This window comes from Mustela putorius, unplaced genomic scaffold (genome assembly GCF_011764305.1).
Source record: "Mustela putorius furo isolate JIRA1106 unplaced genomic scaffold, ASM1176430v1.1 tig00003836_pilon_pilon_pilon, whole genome shotgun sequence".
Taxonomy (NCBI): Eukaryota; Metazoa; Chordata; class Mammalia; order Carnivora; family Mustelidae; genus Mustela; species Mustela putorius.
Window position 1 is genome coordinate 8,970,580 of NW_025421989.1, and position 23,826 is coordinate 8,994,405.

Below are 23,826 nucleotides of genomic sequence, written 5' to 3' on the forward strand. Positions count from 1 at the left end.
AATCTCCACATTTTTTGCTTTTGTACTCCATTCCCATTATAGATTTTATTTATTTATTTCAGAGAGAGAGAGAGGTAAGAGCACAGGCATGAGTAGGGGCGGGGCAGGGAGCAAGGCAGAGGGAAAAGCAGACTTCCTGCTGAGCAGAGATCCTGATGCAGGGCTCGCTCCCAGGACCCTGGGACCATGACCAGAGCCAAAGATTGATGCTTAACCTTAACCGTCTGAACCACCCAGGGGCCCTCCATTCCTATTACCAAAAAAGGCTTTGAACATGTAAACTCCGAATATGTGTTAACTTATATGTAATTTATATGTATATACACCCACGCCACAGTAAAGAGTATGTTATGGAAAGCATGAAGCACATGTGAAAAAGGTATTAAAATGGAATGTTAACATGAGATGAGATGAAGGCGGGGTATATTTTTTAATCACTTGTAAACACACTGTTATTGCTGCATTCCAAATTCTGTAATATTTTCATGACAGCAGCATGATTGAGGATGCTTATTTATTTTTGAGCACTGTCATTTACCACATTGTTGAATAAAAATTTGAGGGTCTGGGATGCCTGGGTGGCTCAGTGGGTTAAGCCTCTGCTTTCGGCTCAGGTCATGATCCCGGGGTCCTGGGATTGAGTCCCGCATCGGGCTCTCTGCTCAGCGGGGAACCTGCTTCCTCCTCTCTCTCTCTCTCTCTGCCTGCCTCTCTGTCTACTTGTGATCTGTCTGTCAAATGAATAAATTTAAAAAAAAAACTTGAGGGTCTGTTTGCAAGTTCAGCTTATGGCTTTACTTGGTTTCACTCACTGTCATCGGAAGCAGAAACCTATCAAGAGGCAACAGGACAGAACGTCTCACCAGCTTGCTTACTGTTTTCCATTCTCATCTCTGCAAGTCAGTTTGCCAAGATTCGGCCAGAAAGCTTCCACGTTCCTTGTTGTCCCTCAGCTGTTCTCACAAACCAAATGGGAGATGTTACTTGGTATTATATTTAACAAATGAGTTCACACACCACTGAAATGCTTCACTTGAGGATTTTTGAAAGGGTTGGAAAAATTCATTTCCAGGTTTTCAAAGGCTGCTGTTTTTATAGATATGTATTTGCATAATTTTCAATAAAACAAGCACATAACGGTAGCATCATTTTTAAACATCTGTTTCCCTGCATTCTTTTTTTTTTTTTTTTTTTTTTTTTAAATATTTTATTTATTTATTTGACAGACAGAGATCACAAGTAGGCCGAGAGGCAGGCAGAGAGAGAGAGAGAGAGGAGGAAGCAGGCTCCCCGCTGAGCAGAGAGCCCGATGCGGGACTCGATCCCGGGACCCCGAGATCATGACCTGAGCCGAAGGCAGCGGCTTAACCCACTGAGCCACCCAGGCGCTCTGCATTCTTAACACACACCCAGATTTCTTTTAAAATTGAAGTTACTCTCTCCTTCATTATTCTGATAGCTCCTTTACTCTGAAGAGACAACCTCTGGATGACAAAAAATTTAAAGGCTTTGGTTCAAAACCAACCATTTTATTGACATGCTAAAGCACTTGTTTCTTTGGTTCCTTGGCTTGCGTTCAGTTCTTTCCAGAGGAAGGCATCTCTAAATGTACCTGGACGCCTTATTTGTTCCAGCTGAAGCATCGACTCCACCAGTTTATACTTTTCTCTGTTTGCGCCAGGATCAGAGCATCCTAAGAATTGTCATTTTCTAATAGGGTCTGGTATCCTGTCAGCTCAACAGCCAGTGTTTTTCTTGTTCAAAGTGTTCTTCTATACGATCATACAAAATTCAGAGTTCTCTTTGTTGAATTCTTTAAAATTGACTATTGAGATATCCTATTGAATAGCATTAAATCTATAAATTAGCTTAAAGAGAGCCGAGATTTTCAAATTTTGTCTACCCATTAGGAAGTCCCGTTTATTTCAAACTCTCATAAAATTCTCCAGGATTTTTCTAAACAGTTTGTGTCTTCTCCGTTAAGCATTCGGGATTCTGTTAGCTTCGCGAGTACTGTGTAAGCTTCCAAGCTTGACCAAACAGTTGGAAATCTTTAAATGCTCCTGCCGTGTTGTGGAATTGAGTGACAGTGGCCTGTGGAATTGATTAGTGAAGGTTGAGCTCTTCTGAACCCACAGTATGAATATTCATGAAGGCAGAAAGCATGAGACCCAGTATGTTATGTGAGCTGGAAATACATTATGTACAGTTATTTACTTTTATATTAAATTCAACTCCTCTTCAGTGGCGGCGTATGGTTGAGCCTTTTTGATCCCTGAGGCCAGAGGCTTGCCCAGATTTGCTTTCAAAAAATGGGTTTTGAGTGTAAAAACCCATCGATCGTGAAAGGGGTGGAATGCCCTGGACGTTCTCGATTCGGGGCGTTTCGATCCGTATTAGCAGGAGTTCCTGGATCTCCTAGCATGATGTCCCTGCTCAGGACGGTTTCTCTCCAGGCTTAGTCACTGCCCTCCCGGTTCTCCTCGCTCCTTCCTCAGAGCTTCTGTTTACTCACAGTTGCTGTTCTCTCACACGGCACAGACTAGTCATGTGTTGAAAGAAAATCAAGAAAGTCACGTGTGAATATCATATTACACTCCCGCTGGTTGTCAATTCGAACATAATCACATCAATACTCAAACGTCCTCTGGATGTGTGCCAAGTTGAGATCTGAGCAGACCTCTCTGGTCTTCAGTGCACAGTCCTGCTCCAAGGTACCCTGGCCCAAGACTGAGGAGGTCCCTGAAGTTCACGGGCTGCCATTTCTTTAGGCCCAACCTGTGGATCTTGGTGTTTCGCTAGACGTAGCACCAACACCCGAAGTTTCTGCCACCTCACAGGACCCTTGGCCGTTGCCTCCTTAGTGGAGTTGCTCAGGGATGGTCACCAGGCTGTCTTCTTCATTAGACCCCGTAGAGGAACAAACCCAGTGAGAAGCCAGCAAACACTTTTTTCAGGATGTCACTTTGGTACACACACATCACTGTAATCTGGACCTGCTGAAAACCCATCCTGTGGTCTCATCTACTTCCGGAGCTCCCTCAGCTGTCATCTGTCAACTTGAATAATCCATACTTCTGAGTTGTTGTGGTTTTTTTTTTTTTTCCTTCCTTCCTTCTTGTTCTAGGGAATTCTGGTTTGCCTAACTTAGAACTTTTGTTCAGAGCTTTTCTTATTAGGCTCCCTCACAGGCCACAGGAGGGCTTAGGAATTTTTACCCTTGCACTGCTACCCATGTGCATTCAGGGGTATGAGAAAGTCATGAAGAAGAGATTATAGCATTCCTGTGGATGTCCTGTCAACTGCGATAATGAGGCGGGGGTTAGGGACAGTTTCCTTTGGAAGTGTCTGTCGTGTTTGTGAAATGTTAACATCCAGTCATAAATGGTGTGGACAATAGGGTTGGTAGAATCCAAGGCGAACTCTGGAATTCCAGGGGTTTTAACCAATAGAAATCACTGTTTAATGATTGTATGAGTGAGCTTTTGGTGCCTAACAAGCATCTCCCAAATTCGGTGTCACGCCATCATTACTTACTAGCGCGTATTTGGCCAGCTGCTCTAGGCTGGGGGGCTGGGAAGCTCCGCTCGCTCCACGTGGCTCCTTCCTGAGCTGCCAGCTCTGGTTTGTTCCACGTGCGTGGTGACGATAAAGGAGCAAGAGCACAAGACCAGCTACAAAGGTGTTTTTTGTTTGTCACACCTGGGCTCTGCCGTGTGCTCGCTTTGCACAGTAAGGTGTTAACTGAGTCAAGGGACAGCGAAATGTGAACTGCGTGCAGTGGGAGGCTCTGAAAGGCACGTGGCATAGCGTGGCCAGTCACATCCTGGGCTGCAAATGAAGAATAATTCAGTTGGTCACAGAGACCAGTACTAGCGAGGTGAACATGGAATATCTTGACGTGTAATGCTATCACCTAATCCCAGCTGGCCTCCCCTTGCAGAGTCACAATGGCAATGGCCTTCTTGAGTAGAACTTGGGTGCACCTGTTCGTTCATACTTCTTTTCATTCCAGTCTTACCTACCCATGTATCCGACCTGCCACCATGTTTCTACAGTTTTTAATTTGACAACACAAGTACTAACTTCCAAATTTAGTTTTTCCCACCAGAGTCTTTCCCTTCCGCACATATTCCATAAAAGGACATCACTGTCTCTGATAAGTGCATATAAAAATGGAATCACTTTGGGTCTTCTTATAGCATTCTATCTACCAGTCAAAGTCAGTTCTTGTGATATGCTGAGTGTATCCGTCTTTTACTTCTGTGGAGGAAGAAAGTCTCCCAATACTTTAGGAAAGCCCTTTCCTTTTGTTATGGGGGCAGGGGTTGGACAGCAAGATCACCATCATTCCTTTAAAATGAATCTGTCAGGAACAGGGTGATTATTCATTGAATCTTGGTGGGCACGTTTTCCATCTCAATTAACAGAGCCTGGATTTTTAGGTCTCTGATTCCTGGCCTGTGTGTGTGTGTGTGTGTGTGGTGTATGTGTTGCAGAAGGTTGGGGGCTGGGACTGGAAGGTTGTGGAGCTCATCAGTTGTCTTCTTGCAGCGTTAGCATGAGAATTCACTGAAGCATGTCGAGCAGGTAAAAAAAGGTGTTGCTTTCTCAGCTCATTGTGAAAGGACTCAAGCATCTTTATGAAAAATACTGCAAGGTGAGAGCCAAAAACGTGCTTACCTTAATCCAAACCACCAAATGATGTTTCATGGGGGCACATTTTTGTGTAGAGCCGTTCCTGCTGGAAAAAAGACAGGTTGATTATTTTTAGATAATTTATTCTGAAAATACCACCTGTTGCACAAGAATAATAATACCATTGGAAGGTTATCCTCAAGTGCAAACAAAACAAGAAGAATGCAAAAAATGAAAATGCTGCAGCAAACACCGACCACAAAATACACGTTCAGTTGTGGGTCTCAATGTTACTTGGGCGGGGAAAGAACAATGAAGGGATGTAGACCAATGTCACACTCTCTGTGGACACAGCTGGTGGCAGCATCTCCATCTCCTCTGTCCCTTAGAACTTAAGTGGTGCTTCTCATTTTCCCCCATGACGTGGGTTCCTTCCCAGCCCTGGACTGCATGTTCACTTAGAGTTCTAGAAACATGGCCAAGAAAAATTTACTGATTCAGTCCTTAGAGAGCCTGGATTTTATTCGTTCTTCTTTGGTCTGTATTCTGGCATACTTATACTTGTGTTTATTGTGTCATCGCACTTGATAAGATTTTTCAAATGAAAGTTCTCAGAGCTTAGCTATGATTTGGTGAGACAATTCATCGGGCGTTGGGCTATCGACATTTGAAATGATACTGGGTTTGTGTTCATATTTTAAGAGTGAATGTGTTCGTAATATCTGAAATCTATTCCTTTCTATTCATTGACCTCGAGAGATGAAAATAACACGTCGCTTTTTTAAAAAAATATTTATTTGACAGACAGAGATCACAAGTAGGCAGAGAAGCAGGCAGAGAGAGAGAGGAGGAAGCAGGCTCCCTGCCGAGCAGATACCTGATGTGGGGCTCCATCCCAGGACCCTGGGATCATGACCTGAGCTGAAGGCAGAGGCTTAACCCACTGAGCCACCCAGGCGCCCCCACATTGCTTTTTTTTTTTTTAAGATTTTATTTATTTATTTGACAGAGAGAGAGAAAGAGAGGGAAAGCACAAGCAGGAGGAACAGCAGGCAGAGGGAGAAGCAGGCTCCCTGCTGAATGGGGAGCCCAGTGTGGGACTCAATCCCCGGACCCCAGGATCATGACCTGAGCCCAAGGCAGATGCCTAACTGAGCCACCCAGGTGCCCGGCACATCACTTGGTGAATGCTGATTACATGCCAGACATTTTTTTTTAAGATTTTATTTATTTATTTGACAGAGAGAGATCACAAGTAGGCAGAGAGGCAGGTGGTGGGGGGAGGGGTAGCATGCCCCCCCGCTGAGCAGAGAGCCCAATGTGGGGCTCCATCCCAGGACCCCAGGATCATGACCTGAGCCAAAGGCAGAGGCTTAACCCACTGAGCCACCCATGCACCCCATGCCAGACATTTTGCTAAATGCTTCACTTCTATTCATTCATTTCATCTTTGCAGCTGTCCTAAGCCATGGTGACTGCTCATATTGCCATTATGCAGATGGAGAAACTGAGGCATAGAGTCAGGAAGTAGTTCTTACACGTCGCACTGCTAGGAAGTAGGGGTGGGAGCTACAGAGTTGGGCTTCAGAGAGTCCGGCTACAAAATCTGCCCGCAAACGACCCTATGAGTCTCACACTTGCCCTGTACTTGGGCAGGAACATTTGTGTGTTTCTTGTGGAAACCATAAAGGGTTAGCTGTTCGCAACCAAAATGGCTCCTGCGATTTGCACACATCAAGACGTAAGAGTTGCACTAGACGATGTGCTGATATGTCCTTCCTCACTTCAATGTCCTCCGTGAGCAGGAAGGAGGTTTCAGAATAGGAATCCCAGCCCTGTCGAAGTGGCCTCCAAATATGTTAAAAACCCAGTGATTTCTTGCCATCCCCGCCGCTCTCACTCTGGTCCAGGCCCCCATGTATTTTGTCAGGACGGACCCCACGGGCCCTGTAAAGCTCTCCCTGCCCCCTGCCCTGCCCAGTCTCCTCCTGTCTGCCCTCGGCAAGGGCCGCTCGCAATCACTTCTCCACTCGGAACCTTCCAAAGGCTGCTGGGTTCACTCAGCACAAAACACAAAGCCCCTCCAAGAGGCTGTGTCACACATACACATACACACACACACACACACACACACACACACACAGGTCCTTTATTTACCCCTGAGTCCCTCAGCGCCTCCCCGCTGTCCCTTAGGCACACTCTCCCCAGGCACAGCCTGTCTCAGGACCTTTGCCCCTAGAGGCTCCTGTCCCTGAAATACTCCTCCTCCCCCAGATGTTTATCCGACTCCTGCTAGAAGCCCAAAGTGTCCCCTTCTGGCATTATTTTTCTCCACGTGCTTATAAAGACCTGATATGCGATACATTTTACTAATTTCTTAGATCATTTTCTGTCTCTGAATACCAGAGTGAACATTTTATTATTTTTATTCGGCTTTGATTCCCATTGTATCCCTGGAAGCGAGAAGCCTGTGGGCGTTCAATAAGTATTTGTTGACTAAATGAATGCATTATGGAGTTGTTTCGGAGAATTAAATGAACTAACATATGGAAATAATTTCAAAAATTGCTTAGCATGAAATTAGTGTTTAATAAATGTCAGGTATTCATAAGATAATAATATTAGAGTTATTGAATGAATGATGAATTAAAAATTGGAGACTATTACTTTATCATGCGGTGGAAAGAGGATAATCAAGTTATAAATACTTTAAATATCCTAACTTACATTTGCAGTAGAGGCTGGAGGAAGTGGTCTGGGGCATCATTTGTGCTCTCTTGTCCTACTACCTAGAAGGAGAGCTAGATGCCACATTTCCCTGAGCAGGAAGTGGTCCCCAGTCCTCGGTACACTTTGGAATCACCAGGGGATTCTTTCAAGATTAACCCTGCCTCGTACCCTCAGATATTCTGATATGATTGGTCTGGCGGGAAACCTGGGCATTAGGACTTTTGAATCCTCTCCGGGTGATTCTGATGTGCAGCCAAGGCTGGGAACCCGTGCCAGAAGCTTTTCACAGACTGGCAGTGGCACGGGGCAAAGCTTTCCCCTGTCCCTTCTACCCTGGCAACGGGAAGTTCTGCCAGCCGGGGTCCAGGTCTCTGTTCTGCAACACGGGACACCATGAGCAGGTCAGTTCACTTCCACCACCTTCTTCATTTAGAATATGTCTTCTGGGGGTTATGGTGCAAATGACTAGCCTAAGACCAGACCCTAAAACTATGGGAACCCCCTTCCCTTTTTTCCCCGTTATTCCATCTGGGGCCAGCAGGAGAGCCCCATTTACAAAGGTAGCCTAAGGACAGCGTGCTCAGAGGGATGCCTGGGTGGCTCAGTCCGTTAAAGATCTGCCTTTGGCTCAAGTCATGATCCCAGAGTCCTGGGATAGAGTCCCGGATGGGGCTCCCTGCTCAGTGGGGAGCCTGCTTCCTCCTCTGCCTGCAGCTCCCAGCTCCCTTCATCCCAAGTGTGTGACCTGCCCTTGTAGCCACATCTGAACTCTGGGTCCAGAGAGACCTTCCCTCCCCGCTGACCCTTCGGTGCGGTCACTCTGAGCCCGCACACGTCTAGGATGGCGGTGGGACGTTGGAATGGGACACCACCAAGGCCAGCTTCTTGGGTGCGTGACCCAGGCAGTAACACAGGGCCCTGACCTGGGTTTCACATTCTGCTGTCTTGAGGTTCTGAATTAGGTTCGGGTGACAGTGTGTGCGTTTTGATTTTGCACTGTCAGTGCAGATTATGTAGCTGGTCAAGCGTGTGACACTTAGGAGACCTGGTGTGAGTTGCACCTGGCTTACCTCTGAGAATCGTGTGACCTTGACCCAGTTACTCTTCTGTGTTTGGCATTTGCACTGAGGAGGTCGTGGGGTCAAACTGCCGTTCCTGTGGGGTGTTCTGAAGATAACATCGGGTAACAGATGAGTGTCAGCGTGCAACGTGTAACACGTTAGCTCTCGACAAACACTTCTCTTTTTCTGAGCCTTTCAGACTGCGAGCTGCTAAATCGAAGACGTGTCCTTTCTGAGTAAAGGGGAATTTTAAACTTTTATTTTCTTAGTCGGTGGTACATGCCTAGAGGACAGATCCTGGAGGGTTTCCATTCGTTCTTCTCAACTCTTATTAATTACACAAAAAGACCACAGAATTCGTCCTTCTCAATCTTCTTCCCCCCGCCATTTGAACAATGTGTTGTCCACATGGCATATAGAATAGCATCTTTTGAGGTATTTCAAAATGGTCTTCTTTTCCTTATTGAACATTAGAGAGCAAAAAAAATTGAATGAAGTCCACATCATTGAAATAACAGTGCCTGCATTCCTTACAGGAGGGCGCTGGTGTTCAGACTAATAGCTCTTCGCTCACAAAAGGCTACACTGGCTGCAGTCTGTGAGCGAAGCCTTCATGAAGAGTCCGGGGAGTTGGGGTTTGACCCGACACTCCGGCATATGAGGCGTGGGCCCTGGGAACCAAGAAGCCACTATTAACTTCGGCTTCCTTCCTGGGATATGCAGATGGTAACACCAACCTCGCTATTCCCAGATTGTTCGGGGCGTCAAATACGATACTTGTGGATGCATTTTGAAAATTTTTGAATGCCATACATATTTTGAGGTTTAAATGATGTTTTTTAAAGAGTTTATTTATCCATTTGACAGAGAGAGAGAGAGAGAGAAAGAGACCACAAGTGGTGGGGAGGGGCACAGGGAGAGGGAGAAGCAGGCTCCCTGCTGAGGAGGGAGCCCATCGCGGGGCTCCACACAAGGACCCCGCGATCATGACCGGAGCTGAAGACAGACACTTAATTCGCTGAGCCACCCAGGCGCCCCTTGAGTTTAAATTACTGATAAAACTTCTGAAGTTAGATGTGAACAAAGAGATTCATTTAAATCAGTTGAAAATTTCTCCAGAATATAAATGCCAGGAGTTAGTTTCCCATCTTTTTTGGAAGGGGGAAATGTGGTCAACACCAGAATAACGTATCACCACTGGAATGATCCCCATCCCTTCAGTTTCATGGGAGCCAGAAGCTGTAGATCCTACTTACTGAATATCCATAATCTTCTGAGCTGCTTTCTCGGCATATCAGTTATAAATCAATAGTGTTCCGCAGACAGTTCTCTCTCTACATATTCATTCAATGATTGATCGTGAATCTGCCCTGTGACAGCTGCTGCTCTAGGCAGCCGGGATGAATGAGTTAACAAAAGAAACTTCCTTGTCCTCGTGGAGCTTCCTCTCTAGGAGTGTAGACAGCAAAACAATTTTTTTTTTTTTTAAAAAAGTGTGTTCTATAGCTCATCAGCAAGTGATTAGTGCTATGAGTGAAAATGTAGAAGAGGGGGGCGCCTGGGTGGCTCAGTGGGTTAAAGCCTCTGCCTTCCACTCAGGTCATGATCTCAGCGTCCTGGGATCGAGCCACGCATTGGGCTCTGCTCAGTGGGGAGCCTGCTTCCTCCCCTCCCCGCCCCCCCCCCAGCCTCCTGCTTGTGATCTCTCTCTTTCTGTTAAATAAATAAATAAAATCTTTTTAAAAAATGTAGAAGAGGGTAAAGGGGTTGTGGGTGTGGAGGACCAGGCATGCGGTGTATGTGGCTAAAGGGTCACACCTGAGCAGACCAGAGAGCGGGTAGGGGGCTCCACACCCATGTAGTGGTAGGATCAGCATTTCCGCTTGGGGGAACAGCCAGTGCAATAGCCTAATGCTGAAATGGGTCTGGTGTTTTCAAGGGATTAAGGAGGGGATGCAGGAAGCATAACTGTGTGCCTTCCCGCGTCTTCCCCAGGCTCTCCCAGACAGGGAATTGAACGTTTGGAAAGGAGAGGGAGAATGTGATTGCCAAGCCATTGCCAAACACTTACACTAACACCTTTTTTCCATTGTGTGTGCTTTTCCCACAGTCACATGACGCAGGGCATCCCATTTGACGACCCTCGGTTGGAGAGCTGCCAAATCCTCCCTCCGGCCCCTCGGAGGGTGGAGATGAGGAGGGACCCCGTACTGGGGTTTGGTTTTGTGGCTGGGAGTGAGAAGCCGGTGGTCGTTCGCTCCGTAACACCAGGTAAGCACCGGGCCCCGCTCCCGGTCTCCTGGGGTCACCTATCACACCCTGCCCCAGGGAGTGTCACTGAGTCCCATAAGTTTCATACCATTCCACGTTGAGCTGTGGAGTTTTTCCAACCTCGGGCTAGAGTCAGACCGCCAGAGGGACACAAAGGGCTCTGTAGAATGGGTTTCAACTGCCAAATGCATCATATCTTTTGACTTCGGAAAACACGGATCTATCATTTGTAACCATGGAAATGACCTACTTCTTAAAGTATGAATGCACATCAAAAGAGACAGGCGCTGTGCTGTATTTCGGTAAGTTCACGATTAAACTCCTTAGTGAACAAAAGCAGAGAGTGGCATGAAGTCACAGAAGGATTTTAGTCATCAGCGCGCTTGGATTGTGTTCTGAGGATGCGCTCTTCTCCCCCCACTGGACGCGGAATATAGTTCTCTACCCCGCTGTTTCTGGGCTGGACCAGGTTGCTGACTTTGGCCAACGGCCTATTAGCAGAGATGACACTCAGAGGCTTGACAAGTGCTTGTACTGTTGACCTTCTCTATTGGATTTCTGTCATGGGAGCGGCAGGAGAGTTTCCCTCAAGAGGCTCTTACCTTTTCAGCCTGTCTGTGCTCATCCGAAAGGCCCAGATGCCCGAGAAGAAGTGACCATCGGAAAGCCTACTGAATCGGACGCTAGTTCGTCATCCAGTAATGGCTGACTGATCACCAACGGGACAATTCCCAGCATCCCGCAGTAGGAGCCAATCATTAATGTCCTCTGCCTCAGGCTTTCTTATTAGACTCTACAGATGTTCGACATCCACACAGTTGAAAATAGTGCCCTTAGGAGGCAATTACCTGAAGTGGGCTGCCCTGGCCTTTCCAGAAACAAGGCTCTTTGACTGATTTCTTTTTTCATGATATGTATTTATGAGTTTATCTTAATGGACTTGTATTGGATTTATTCTCACACAAAAGGAAATTGCCTTCCATACTATTCCTCCTCAGGATTTGGCAAATCACGGACAGAGCTCAGGAGAACAGTCCTGTGGTGAGGAGCACAGCCTCTGGCAATGGACTGCCCGGGTTTGACGGGTTTGGAGCTCGCCTCTGCCCCCATTAGACGTGTTGAGCTTCCATGTTAATTCCTCTGCATTTCAGTTTGATGGACACTTCTCTGCATCCTCTGGATAATGGGGCTCATGCTCATATCTATCTTCAAGGGCTCGGGACAGAATGCAACGCATTCTAAGAGTGCAGGTAGCTTTTCTCCATCCCCACATCTTTATGCTTACTGTGCCGGCCTCCAGTGCCCTGCGTCCCTGGTCGCCATGCCTCATGAAATTGAAGGAATCGGGGACTTTGCTCTTAGGCAGGGAAAAGGATTCTAAACCTGTCAAGATCAAGAAAAATAAGGATCATGTGAAGTTCAAAGTCCAGTGCAGCAGAAACCTTTATACCCTGGTCATCCCAGACAAAGAGAAGGCAGCCACGTGACACTGTCCCTATCCCCAGGTTTGGCAGTGAAGAAGCCAAAATGAAGCCGGTACACTGATTGGAACTGTATTAAAATTTTAAAAGCTCAGAAAGTAAATAAATACATAAAAGAGCGCCAGGTACCTCCTTCTCATTTCAAATATATTTATTGTTATTATTACTAAACTCTAAAATATTTGGGCTACTGAGTCTGCCAGTTAAGGAGAATGAAAGGCATCTAGTGCGTAGTAGATGTCTCAAAAGTTGATTGCATTTTTCATTTTTTTGACATCATATAGTCCAGGGTAAGCCCTGTGACCACAGTCAACCACCTTACAGACTCGTACAGGGAAGAATCGGCTTCCTTTTCTCTCCCACCACTGACTCACCACGCAACCTGTTCCTGTTTGCCAAGCTTCCTCTTTTCTTAGCTGTAGGTCCTACCTCAATTCTCTGTATGGCATTGTTGAGCTTGACGCGGCTGAGAATTGTATTACTAAAATGAAAGAGATTTGTCGCCTACTGTGATAACAAAATAATACACCCGCATTATGAAAAACATACAATATAGATCATATAGAGGAGAAAGTTAAAAAAACAGAATCACCTGAGCTCCTACTACTCAGGGCGAGCCATTTTTTTTTTTAAAGATTTTTATTTATTTATTAGAGAAAGAGAAAGAGACCGTGTGAGAGAGAACACAAGCACAGGAAGTGGGAGAGGGAGAAACAGGCTTCCCGCTGAGCAGGAGCCCGATGTGGGGCTCGATCCCAGGACCCTGGGATCATGACCTGAGCCAAAGGCAGACTTAACAACTGAGCCACCCAGGCGCCCCCAGGGCGAACCATTATTGTGTATGTAGAGGAGACAAGTCTGTGTATGAGGGTGTGTACATTATATGTCATATGTATGAGCTATATAATGTAGGCTAGGTGTGTGTGCACACACCCTTTCCTGAGTGGGGTGACATTGAGCTGCTGCTTTCTGATAGAGGGACACTAACATCTCTGATTCTGAGATTCTCTTAAAGAGGAGTCCTCCCCAGAGCAGGCAGGAGATCTGAGTGTTGTTCTAGGTTTTCCTGTGTTGCTTCATCGTTCCTTTAACTTCTTCTTCTTCGCCCGTGACTCTCCTGACTCAAACACCGACACCTCATTTTCGACAATCTTGAGAACAGTGGACAAAAGTGAAACAGATCAAAGATGACCATTTCCGATCATTTTGAGGTGTGAAAATAATGGTCCAATAAATTGTGGCTTTCATCAAAATGACTCTGCTGAAGTCTCCGATGATTTCTGTGGCCTGACTAGATTTTCTGTACCAGACACCCCAGCCTTCAGAGTATGGGGCACGAAACAGTTCTCTGAAAGGAGTTGTGTCTTGCTTCCCTCAGAAATTCTTGTTTAAGTTGCTTGATTAAATGAGAATATTTCCATTTGGCCAAAAAGCCTGGGTCAGATGTAAAAGTATGGCCTATTAATCGGCAAGTGGTTTTCGCAGGAAAGTAGTTAACGTCCGTCAGCCAATCCCTGTGAACATTTTTCAGTATTTGATCAGCATCTGATTTCTAACCATTTGTTGGACTGAATTTGAGCAAATGTTTGCAGATAATCCAATGGTTCTATAAACTCTCTTAAGTGATTTTCAGAATTTCTTATGTGTGCAAACACTGAATTCTCAGTTCCCACGTCTTGAAATGAATATTTTTTTATCACGATATGAGGAAATATTAAGGTTTTCCCTACTTTTCTACTACCCAGAAAGAAGATTCATTTATGCTCCAGCTTCAGTGACACATATGCCAAGTGTCTGGGTGGGTGGGAAGCATCTGAATTCCTTTGAGATCCCGTCTCTGGCTATGAAGTGCTCATTTCAATTACTGAATAAAGTCATCGCAGTAATATTTGAGAGATCATCTTTCAGCTGCACCTATGACCTAGTGACAGACCTGGAAGTAAAATGAAAATTATAGTACCCTATCAATATTTGGGAGGTAATTACATTAGACATGGAGGTAGTTGAAATATTCATTTATAGGTTTTATTTGATACTGATGTATGCTTTATGCAGTTGTGGCTTTAAGTTTATCTGTCAGGAGACCTGGCAGTGACCAGTTTTTCAATTATAGGAGCAAGCTCAAAAGAGATGCTGGTCACCCTGAACTTGACCGAGTCCACAGACCTGAGCTGCAACCGGGTTCTATCCTTTAAGCCATTTCTTCCACCTGTGTGAGCCTGGGGCCTCTCATTCTATGGAAGGGATTGTAAGTGTCATTGGGATTCTAGGCAAGGCAGCTAGGCCCTTGCCTGGTATGTAATAAATGCTCAGCAAATATTAGCTCCCTGCCTCCTTGCAAAAACCAATGGAAACGACTACGATGGACCAAGACAAACACAAGAGTCCTCTGTCATCTCGTGCGAGCATGGGCACACGCACCCAGGCTCGGTCCCTGCCACGGTCCCAGCCACGGAAGGGACCCAACGACCTCACGCCCCAGCTGGCACGACTGTCTGCTGCTTCCTGAACAATTTCAGCTTTAGCTCTGCCTCCTTGCCCCCACCTTTCAGACAAGAATCACGAAGGTGACCGCACTTCTTGAGCCTCCCCAGAAGCATAGAACACAGGCCCCAGCCTGTCAGTCCTTCCTCACGGGCTTGCTGCCTCCCCACTGCCGACAGTATGGGGCCTCCCTAGTTGGGCTGAGTAAGTAAACGCAACTTTGTTCAGGCCCCTGTGTGCCCCGGTGCTTTGGCCGCAGGCCGTCTGCACAGCTGGGTGGCCATCCCTTTGGGGCAACACCTTCTTTTCGGGGCTTCCACACCAGTATACTCAGTTGACCAGCAGCGTCTGGAGCCCTTGGGAGCTGGTGAGAAGCGCGTTACCTCCCCATCGCTCCTCCAAATCTACGGAATCAGCCTGCGGGGTTCCACGGTCCCCAGGCTTGCGCGTGTCCGTTCAAGTGTGCAGTTTTCCTAGGCCGCTGTGTCTCAAACCTGCCAGGAACGTTCTAGAGAAATGCCAGTGCCTGCTTCCCACCTCCAACGATTCTGATTTAATCGGCCAGGGTGTAGCCTGAGCCTCTGGAGTTTATCCAGAACTCCCCAGTTCATTCTTTCTCTCTCTCTTTTTAAATAAGCTCTACTCCCAACATGGACCTTGATCTCATGACCCTGAGACCAAGATTCACGTGCTCCATCGACCAAACCGGCCAGGCACCCCTCCCCAGGTCTCTCTAATAACGTGCCACCAGGGTTGGGTTTTGTTTCGGCGGACAGCACCAGGTGCTGATGATGAGTGGTGACGGGGCGAGGGTGACACGGATGGATCGGCGATGGTCTTCTCACCTGCGCTTTGCTCTCCTCTGTCTCCAGGTGGCCCCTCCGAAGGCAAGCTGATCCCTGGAGATCAGATTGTAATGATTAACGATGAGCCGGTCAGCGCTGCGCCGAGGGAGCGGGTCATCGACCTGGTCAGGTGCGTGACTCCCTCCCCTGGGCCCTGTTCTGCTGCGAGGGCTGATACGCAGCTCTGAGACCTCGTCCTGTGGAGGAATTCCTGTGAGCCAGTGAAGGGCAGTAACACGAGCCCACGTGTTCACCTTGACGGTGCTGGCGACACTGACCTCTAACCTAAAAACGCATGCCCCCTAAGCACCGAACACCCAATCGCCCATTCTCTATTAACTGCCAAAGTGCCTATGCTTCAGCTGGAGTGTTCTTTCACTCCTACTTTCATTGCTATATCCAAAGGTTGCATTTTTCCCTCTTCCAGCCTTACTGACCCATAGATATTGCCTAATTGAGGAGGTCAAAACGCAATGCCCAAATTCCATATAAGTGAAGAGTAATTTTATATAATCCCATGGATATGGAAACATAGAGTTCACTGATTTTTTCATACTTGACTGATTCATTACTGAATTGTGAAAGTATCAACTGAAGCAAAAGGATAGTTAGGTCAAAGCTGTGACAGTTTAAAAATGTGCTTTTAGTGTATTGGCTTAGCTTGATCATTGATGTAAATAATTCGTTGTATGATAGTCTTAGTGGAGCACCAGAAAATCTGTTTTATATGATGTTAAAATATTGGTCAAGAGATCCTTGAAGCCCACTGGACTTCCTCTCCACAGCGTACTCGGGGCAAAGAGGGGTCATTAGAAGTTAGAAATGTAACCATGTCTATTGTCTGAGCAGATCCGCGTGTGCTCCGGGAGTGTTAAGGGATGATGGGTGTGTGACACTTGTCTTTTACAAACCGATCTTTTTTTCCAAACAATATTGAAGCAGAAGCTAAAGCTCTCAGAACATTTTAAACTGAAAAGGGGATCTTCTAACCTTGATGCTCTTTCGTTACAAAATGTACATCCGTACTTTGAAAAGGCATTAAGTGGAGCATCTCTGGGGTTTTCCAGAGAAAGTTTCTTTCCCAAGTTCTGCAGCTTCTGCTTCACAGAGAAGCACTGGAGGGTCCTGTCAGTCCTTGGAAGTACTGGGAGAGGGGTAAGAAGACAGAGGAATAGAAATAGAGGCCGCTTACTTTTAGGGTGAGCAACATTTCCAGTTTGAGCTCAGCAAGGCCCGCCTCCTGGGCACCCTCACAGTTCTAGAAGGGTTGGCCACCCTACTTTTCCGTGTAGACCAGGGGCATAGAGCCTTTGCAACTGGCTGGCCAAGTCTGCAAGGGGCGTCCACATCTCTCAAGGGTTCCTCCTTGTGAACAGGCACTGAGGTTCATGTTAGACTCCACCTTGCATCAGGAGTGAGACCTGGCAACACCTCCAATTTTCCTGGGGGCCAGGAATGCAAGAATCTGGGGGTGACTCTGTATTGTCAAGCCCCAGGGAGAGAGCTGCAGTGTTGTCATTTGGAGCCACTTGTCTCTTGAGATGCTTGTGCTTGTCAGCGGGGACAGGTGTCGTCCAGGCGAGCTCCAAGCCTTATGTAGGCCTGCATCCTGGAGTGTCTTGTTCAGGCCTGATGGCAGGCCACGGGCTTCTTTTGTACCCCCCTGGGCACACCCTTCCGTAATCAGCTCTGTTGCCCTGTGTCCCCGGAGGATAGTAGGATATCGGAGACGGCTGTGTGGCTGTGCTGGGACTGGCCGGCTCGCTGCAGGACCGGGACACGGCAGCCAGGGTCTGAAAGTGGGATCAGCTCCCAGCAGTCCTAACGGGGCATCGTGAGAGAGGTTTTCCAAAACACCGTTTCCTTCTGCACTAACGCGTTTGGGAGGAAATGGCCTCACCTTACACAAAGTCTCTAAAGAACTTTCTGTGTACCAGGGCCCAGCGTAGTTGTGTTGACTAAATGAACGACAGCTCGCGGTCCCCATCCAGCCTGCCACCTGTCTCCGCACAGCCCATGAGCTAAGAATGGTTTGGACCATTTTTAAATGGCTGGGGAAAAAATACAAGAAGACTATTTTGTGACACATGCATTCCATGTGAAATGCAAGTTTCCAGAGTCCATAAATAACATGCCAACAGTCGCACGCCACCATTCTATGCGTCGTCTCAGAGGGTTTTCTCCCTGCGGTAGCAGAGCTGGATACTTGTGACTTACACCCATCTGGCCCTTGAGAGGAAAATTTTGTCGGTCCCTCTAGCAGGAGAGAGTAAAGGAACTAATGGCATTTTCGCTTCTGATCCCTCCAACATGCCTGCATACTTGATCACGAGGTTGTGTTTGAAATGGAAAGCATGTATGCTTTTCAAACATTATTAAATACTTCAGGTGCCTAAACTCCCATTCCCCTGTCAAGGCCAAACCCTGGAGTCAGAGGTCGGAGGGCAATCGGTGAGAGCCGAGGTCTTCTCGCCCAACTGCCTGCAGTCAGAGCACCCCTTGGTAAGTGGGGGCTGCTCCTCTGACTGGCACTGGCTGTCAGTTCTCTTGGTGGCCTTGGTCCCTAGAAGCTGGCTATCCCCTGAAGCTCACCCATGAAGTCTCTGAAGGCAGGAAGGGACACATCCTGAGGAGCCACCCCACATGCACGGGGGCCTGGCACCAGCAAGAACAGCTACCCTTCAAGTTGTCTGCTTGACCCCGTCACAGAGGACAAGAAGTCACCTCTCCCTGGATCTCGGCCCTTCTGACAACACCAAAAGTCCCGCTTTCAACTCCTTACCTGGGCTGGAGGAGGAAAGGGGAGGAGGCGGTACTGGCTGGCAGTAGCAGATCCCATGGTGCCTCTTTCTAGAAAGTTCTGGGGGGGTCTCACTTGTTTGCAACTCCCTTTGGAGTGTGATCTTAGTCTCTTCATGGGTGTCCCACTGCTGTGTGACAAGGACATGGTTTAAATACAGAATGCAGCTGGATGTGGTGGAAACAGGTGACCTGGATCCTACATCCCATGAGAGAAGAGACCCTGTCTGTGTCATCCCCTTCTGTGTCCCCATGACCTGTTCCAAAGCCGGGCACGTAGTGCTCAGTGACCGTGCATTGAGTGAGTGGGTGGGCTCTGGAGAGCGCTTTGTGAAAGCTCCCCATTGCCATGGTTTCCCCCAGCCCCTCCTTCAGTTCAAGTTCTGCAAGCATGAATGTCAGCTAAGGGGTCCACCTCTCAGGAGACCCGTGTTTGATCAGGCAGCTACTGTGTACACGGGACACAGAGCGAAGGCACCAGACACCGAGAGGGATGAGACAGCGCCCAGCCCTCGGGGAGCTGATGGTCCTTTGCCACCATGGCTAGTGCTGTCTCTTCAGGATGCACCTCCTCGAGACAGACAAGACCCCACATCGAACCCTTGGGGGAGTTTTGTCAGATTCGAAGGGATACTGCTAGTGAGAAAAACACATTGGCCATGGATGCCATGGAGATGATGAACGTGTCCCACAACCCTCAAGGTTGCTCCTTCATCTCCGTGCGATTCATTTATCTGCATGAAAGTAACAAGGTGCTATCTTTTAACCAGAGAAAGCCTCGTGCAATAATAATACGGTAGGTTCACGGAGATGAGATGCAGTCGGTCGCCGAGTTCCTATTGTGGCTGATACCTTCCAACTCATTAAACCAGAATTCGGAAATAACGCATTTCTCACTAATGAAAGAGTTCAAGTATTAGAAAAATCTTCCCCGTGCCTTTCCATCAGCTTAGTCATCTGTCTGCCATATGTGTGCAAATCTTTAAAAACGGGGCTCGCGGAACATCATCCCTGGGCTTCTCAGCCGATACGTGTTTTAATGTTTGTGTCTTACACAAGATAAATTCCCTCTCTCTTTAATAAAATACCCCATTTTCTTTGCCACTAAGGAAATTCCGAAAAACACTCATCATTTTAATAACCCTGTAAAATTCGCTCTTTAAAAATTGGTATCACCACTCGTCTAGATGGTTTCGTCTTGTTTTGTTCATTTTTCTCCCATCGCGGCATTTGCTTGCAGATCTTTTTTCTTCTTCTTCTTCTTTTTCTTCTTTCCAGATACATTTATGTTTCTTTGTGGGTTATTTTTCTTATCATTTGGTTGCTCTATGATAGAAAATTATTTATTTTTCTAGAGAAAATGAAGGAGTTTCTTAGAGACCAATTTACTACTATAGTAACCACATTTGGGTTTTTTTCACGTGTCCTCAGATAGAGCTATAATTGCTGTGCTGAAATTAGACGAGTTCTGTTCATTTCAGTTTTCTAAGTTCTTAACTCGGTCTCATACTTTATAGCGGCCGAAGAGCAAAATCTTTGCAGCATTCTTGCCCTTTGCAAATTACCGCATCTTTCTTCTTTAGAAGTAGCCGTGGATAATTTCCCCTGGCTTTTCATAATTAGACAAATTAACTTGAAACAATTTCCAAAATTTTATTTTTGAAAACTAAGGAGTATAATTGCTTGTAGACATCATGAATCATGCCCCATCCCTCAAGGCTAGCCAACCCAACTCAACTCGTTTGACTTCAACAAACGATTACTGAGCATTAACTAGGTAGCAGATGATGGGGCGGGTGCTGGCCATGTATAAATACCAAAGACATCATTCTTGCCCTTCAGGAGGAGACGTCCAGCTAATTTCCCTGTGTTTATGAGTGTTGCAAGGCCGCAGCGGAGGGTAGCGTTTGGAGGGAATGTTTGACGAGGTTGGATGGGGATGTAGAAGAGTGTAATGAAGGTGGCAATGTGTAGCTGTGAACCCTGAGTGGAAGAGCAGGTTCATGGCTGGAGAAAGGCTTATCAAATACATCTTAGTTCGTCCCCAGAAACCCCAGACCCTCCTGATGAACACTTACTTTCCCATCTGCAGAGAGAGAAATATCCATTGCCCGCATGGTCGTCCTAAACCGTGACATCAAAGTTTGGTCCTGCCTTCCTGCTGTCACCCCTTTAAGGCAGCAACAGAGCTCCTGGCTTGGCTTGGACTGGAGGCATTTGTCTTTGGGGAGTCAGGACCCATCTGAGAATTGGATGAATAGCGTGGACCTGCGCCTCCAACCAGAAGCATCCACGGGCACACACAGTTTTGCCTGTAGTGTCAGAATGTTTCTCGGCCCCCATCCCCGCATGCCAGTCCCGGTTTTAGAGCCCTGGCAGCATATTCTGAAGGTGTGGGCTCCCATCCTTTCCCTTTGTCGCCATCAGAAGGCAACATGAAGAGCCAGGCGTGTGAGCAGTTCAGTCTTACCCCTTCCTATCAGGGCAGTGAAAGCCGAGGGCAGCCCACCCCATGATGAGAAGGCACGAGGGTCAAACTGGAAACTAGTTCCCCTTCTCCCTTCCCCTGCAGTGGGGCAGCTGACCATCCCTCCATCTGTCTCCTCACACGGCCTAGTCTGATGATGCCTGCTGATCTAATTAATGAGCTGTGCCAGAGCTCCAGCCACATCTAGAGAAGATTGTCCGCATCTATCAGACACGTCATCCCTTCTGTACTAATGTCCTGTGACTGGACAGCTTTTCCGGGGAGCATTAGGCTTCTTCCCGATAAGTAACTAGACTATGAATACGAATAGACTGAAAGTGACGCATCATCACTTTAATTCACGAAGGACAAACACGAATTTTTAGCGACATTCCTTTTGCCTAAGTAACTAAGATGTATAAAAACATGCCAGGTGATGTCCACATTTGTTTCTAAGGCCAGGATGATCATCCCAACAATTACAACCAGGACGCTAGTACAACGAGTGAGCCAACTCACGTCCACAGTCAAAGCCAGAGCTTTGTGTGTAACTCAGTTAAGGGTAACATTTTTGACTCTCAGGAGAGAAAAAGAAAATGTAATTGGTCGCATCCCAACTAAGAGAATTAACATGGAGCAAGTCCTTATCGTATGCTAAACTCTTTCATTCCTTAGTATTCAGACCAGATAATACTCGCACTGTGCTCACTATGTACCCTGTCCCGTGTACATTTAGTATATTAACTGATTCAGTCCTCACGATGGTTCCTGGGTCCAGGGGTAACCTCTGATTTACAGATGGGGAACCCAAAGTGCAGAAAGATTAGGAATGTGCGCAAGTTCCTTAGCTAGTCAGTGGTGGAGTGGAAACGCAGTCTGCCTCCTTAGTGACCGTGCTTTGCCTGTTCAGCTCATATTTCTTGCGACAGCCCTAGGAGCAAGTATTGTTTCTTGTACCCCTATTATAGCCTGGAAGAGGAGGCTTAAAGAAGTTAAAGCAGTTGCTCAGGGCAAGTAGGGAGGCATGCAGTGGGGGTGGAAGAAGCCAGTAGGAATTACCAGGACCTGTCGGTTCACACAGGGCCAAGTCTAGTTACCAAGTACTCACTTGGTGGGCCCATCCAACAACGGAGCTGCATTTGGCCCTGAGATCGTGGGTCTGAGCACCTCCGTTCTTGAATTATATGCACAGAGCCCGTCTCCTACCCCAGGTTTGCCAAGGCTCTGCTTGGATTTTTGCAGGAAGTACTCAGGAGTACCTCCTCGCTGCCCTCGGTGGGAGATTGGCCAGAGCTTGACGGCAAGAAACCATTTAGAAGGGACCCATCTACAAGATCAGATCTCGGCCCCTCTGTGTTTTGATCAGGCTCTCCTCGCCAAAATTATAATAGAAAGTCAAATCAGATCATGTTCCACGGGCACGGTGTCTGCAAAGGAATCTGTATGGAGGGTCACCTTCCTGTCTCGTTTCAGCTCGGCTTAGATGCATCATGATGCTGCTTAGTGAAATAACAAAGCAGAGAGCAGCCACGAGCCTCAGGCATATAAAATATGCATGATGATGTAGGATATAATAAGGCCTTATTAGAGGAAGACTGGCAAGCAATTTCAGTGAAAACAGGAAAGAACAGCCCCTCGGTATGCTGACGCAGCACATTGTAGACTCACCAAATACACACTTGCAGTGCACACATTTCCTGGCATTTGCAAATTACAGAGCCTGGGGGGGAGAGAGGTCAGTGATTCTAGAAAATGGGATGTGTGGGAAAACCTTCTAATAAGGACAAAGTAGAAAAAGCGATTTGAGTCCATAGTTCATAAGGATTATAATGAGAATTAATAAGAAAAGTGATTTCATCTGCATTATTGCAGCGTGCCTTAGATCTTGTTGATGAGCATCTCCTCGTCTCTCACTAGATCTCTCCATTACTCTGTATCATTTTTTGCAACTCATGGATGGTGAATGAATGTCGGAGATTGAAGAATAAGGAACAAGTTTTCAACTAGGGTGTATTTTCAGTGATTTCCTATGGTTGACACTACTGAACGTCTTCACATCTTATCTACCTGAAGGAAAAATGATAGAAGATGATTATTGGCCCTATGCTATGTTCTATTGATCTTTGAGATAAATTATTCCACAACCTTTCTAGAAGTAGCTGAAAAGACAAAAACAAACAAACAAACAAAAAACACATCCCAGTGAACCTGCGGTCAGAACGTACCCAGGACCAAATAGAAGCCCCGTTTCCTAGAGATTTTAATAGAAGGTCTCAGGAGCTTAACACCTGAACCTATCTCTACAGCCAACATAGTGGGTGGGCAAGAATCTCAGGCCACATGCTCAGATGGCCAAGAAGCCCATTTTTTTTTTTAAGTAATCTCTATGCCCAACACAGGACTTAAACTCACAATCCTGAGATCAGGAGTCACATGCTCTCCCAATTCAGCCAGCCTGGCTCCCCAGAATTGTACCATTATTTATCTATTGTATATAACAATCCAAATTATTCCTAGTTCCTATCCTAGGGTATGGTCAGTTTTCCCATTTTCCACAGTGCTGCGTCTCCATCGGGCGGGTTGCTTGAACAGGAGGAGGCTTGGGGGAAGCAAAGCAGATCTGCCTAGCCTGTATCTTCCATCTTACTAGAATTTGCTGAGATACCTTTGTGCCCATCTGGACTGTCTGCGGTCATTCACCTTGGCTGGGAGCTACTATGGCGTCCCTTGTTCACTGCTGTCAGCACTTCCTCAGCCACTTGTCCGCCATCTTGGGTACACTTGCCCCTCCTGTGCCATATTGGGACATGGACTTCTCTCTAGGGCTCATTTCCTTCAGGGTCTTGTCACCTTCCCAGGGTTCTGACTACAAGAAAATGTACAGGTCATTGTACTGTTTCATTCTACCAGCCTATTTGGGGGTTCCCAATGGGATCTTCCTGGAGGATAAGCTTCTGAAAAGAGGGGGACAATGTGTGCTCTTTCACAGGCACCCCCAGTTTGGTACTCTTCTAAGTGCCCTAAGATTTGCTGTCTCCCCATCATCTGAC

The 23,826-nt window shown here is 46.9% G+C and overlaps 1 protein-coding gene and 1 pseudogene across 2 annotated transcripts in view; both read left to right on the forward strand.

Annotated features, from left to right (window-relative positions):
- Window positions 1–23,826, forward strand: part of FRMPD4 (FERM and PDZ domain containing 4) — a 539,182-nt gene that overhangs the window by 435,447 nt on the left and 79,909 nt on the right. For both annotated transcript variants that reach the window (XM_004758833.3, XM_045089289.1), the window contains exons 3-4: window positions 10,540–10,700; window positions 15,538–15,640. In XM_004758833.3, coding sequence (XP_004758890.1) covers window positions 10,540–10,700; window positions 15,538–15,640 — 264 coding nt within the window. The remainder of the gene's footprint in view (window positions 1–10,539; window positions 10,701–15,537; window positions 15,641–23,826) is intronic.
- On the forward strand, window positions 12,022–12,231 carry LOC123394728 (annotated as a pseudogene).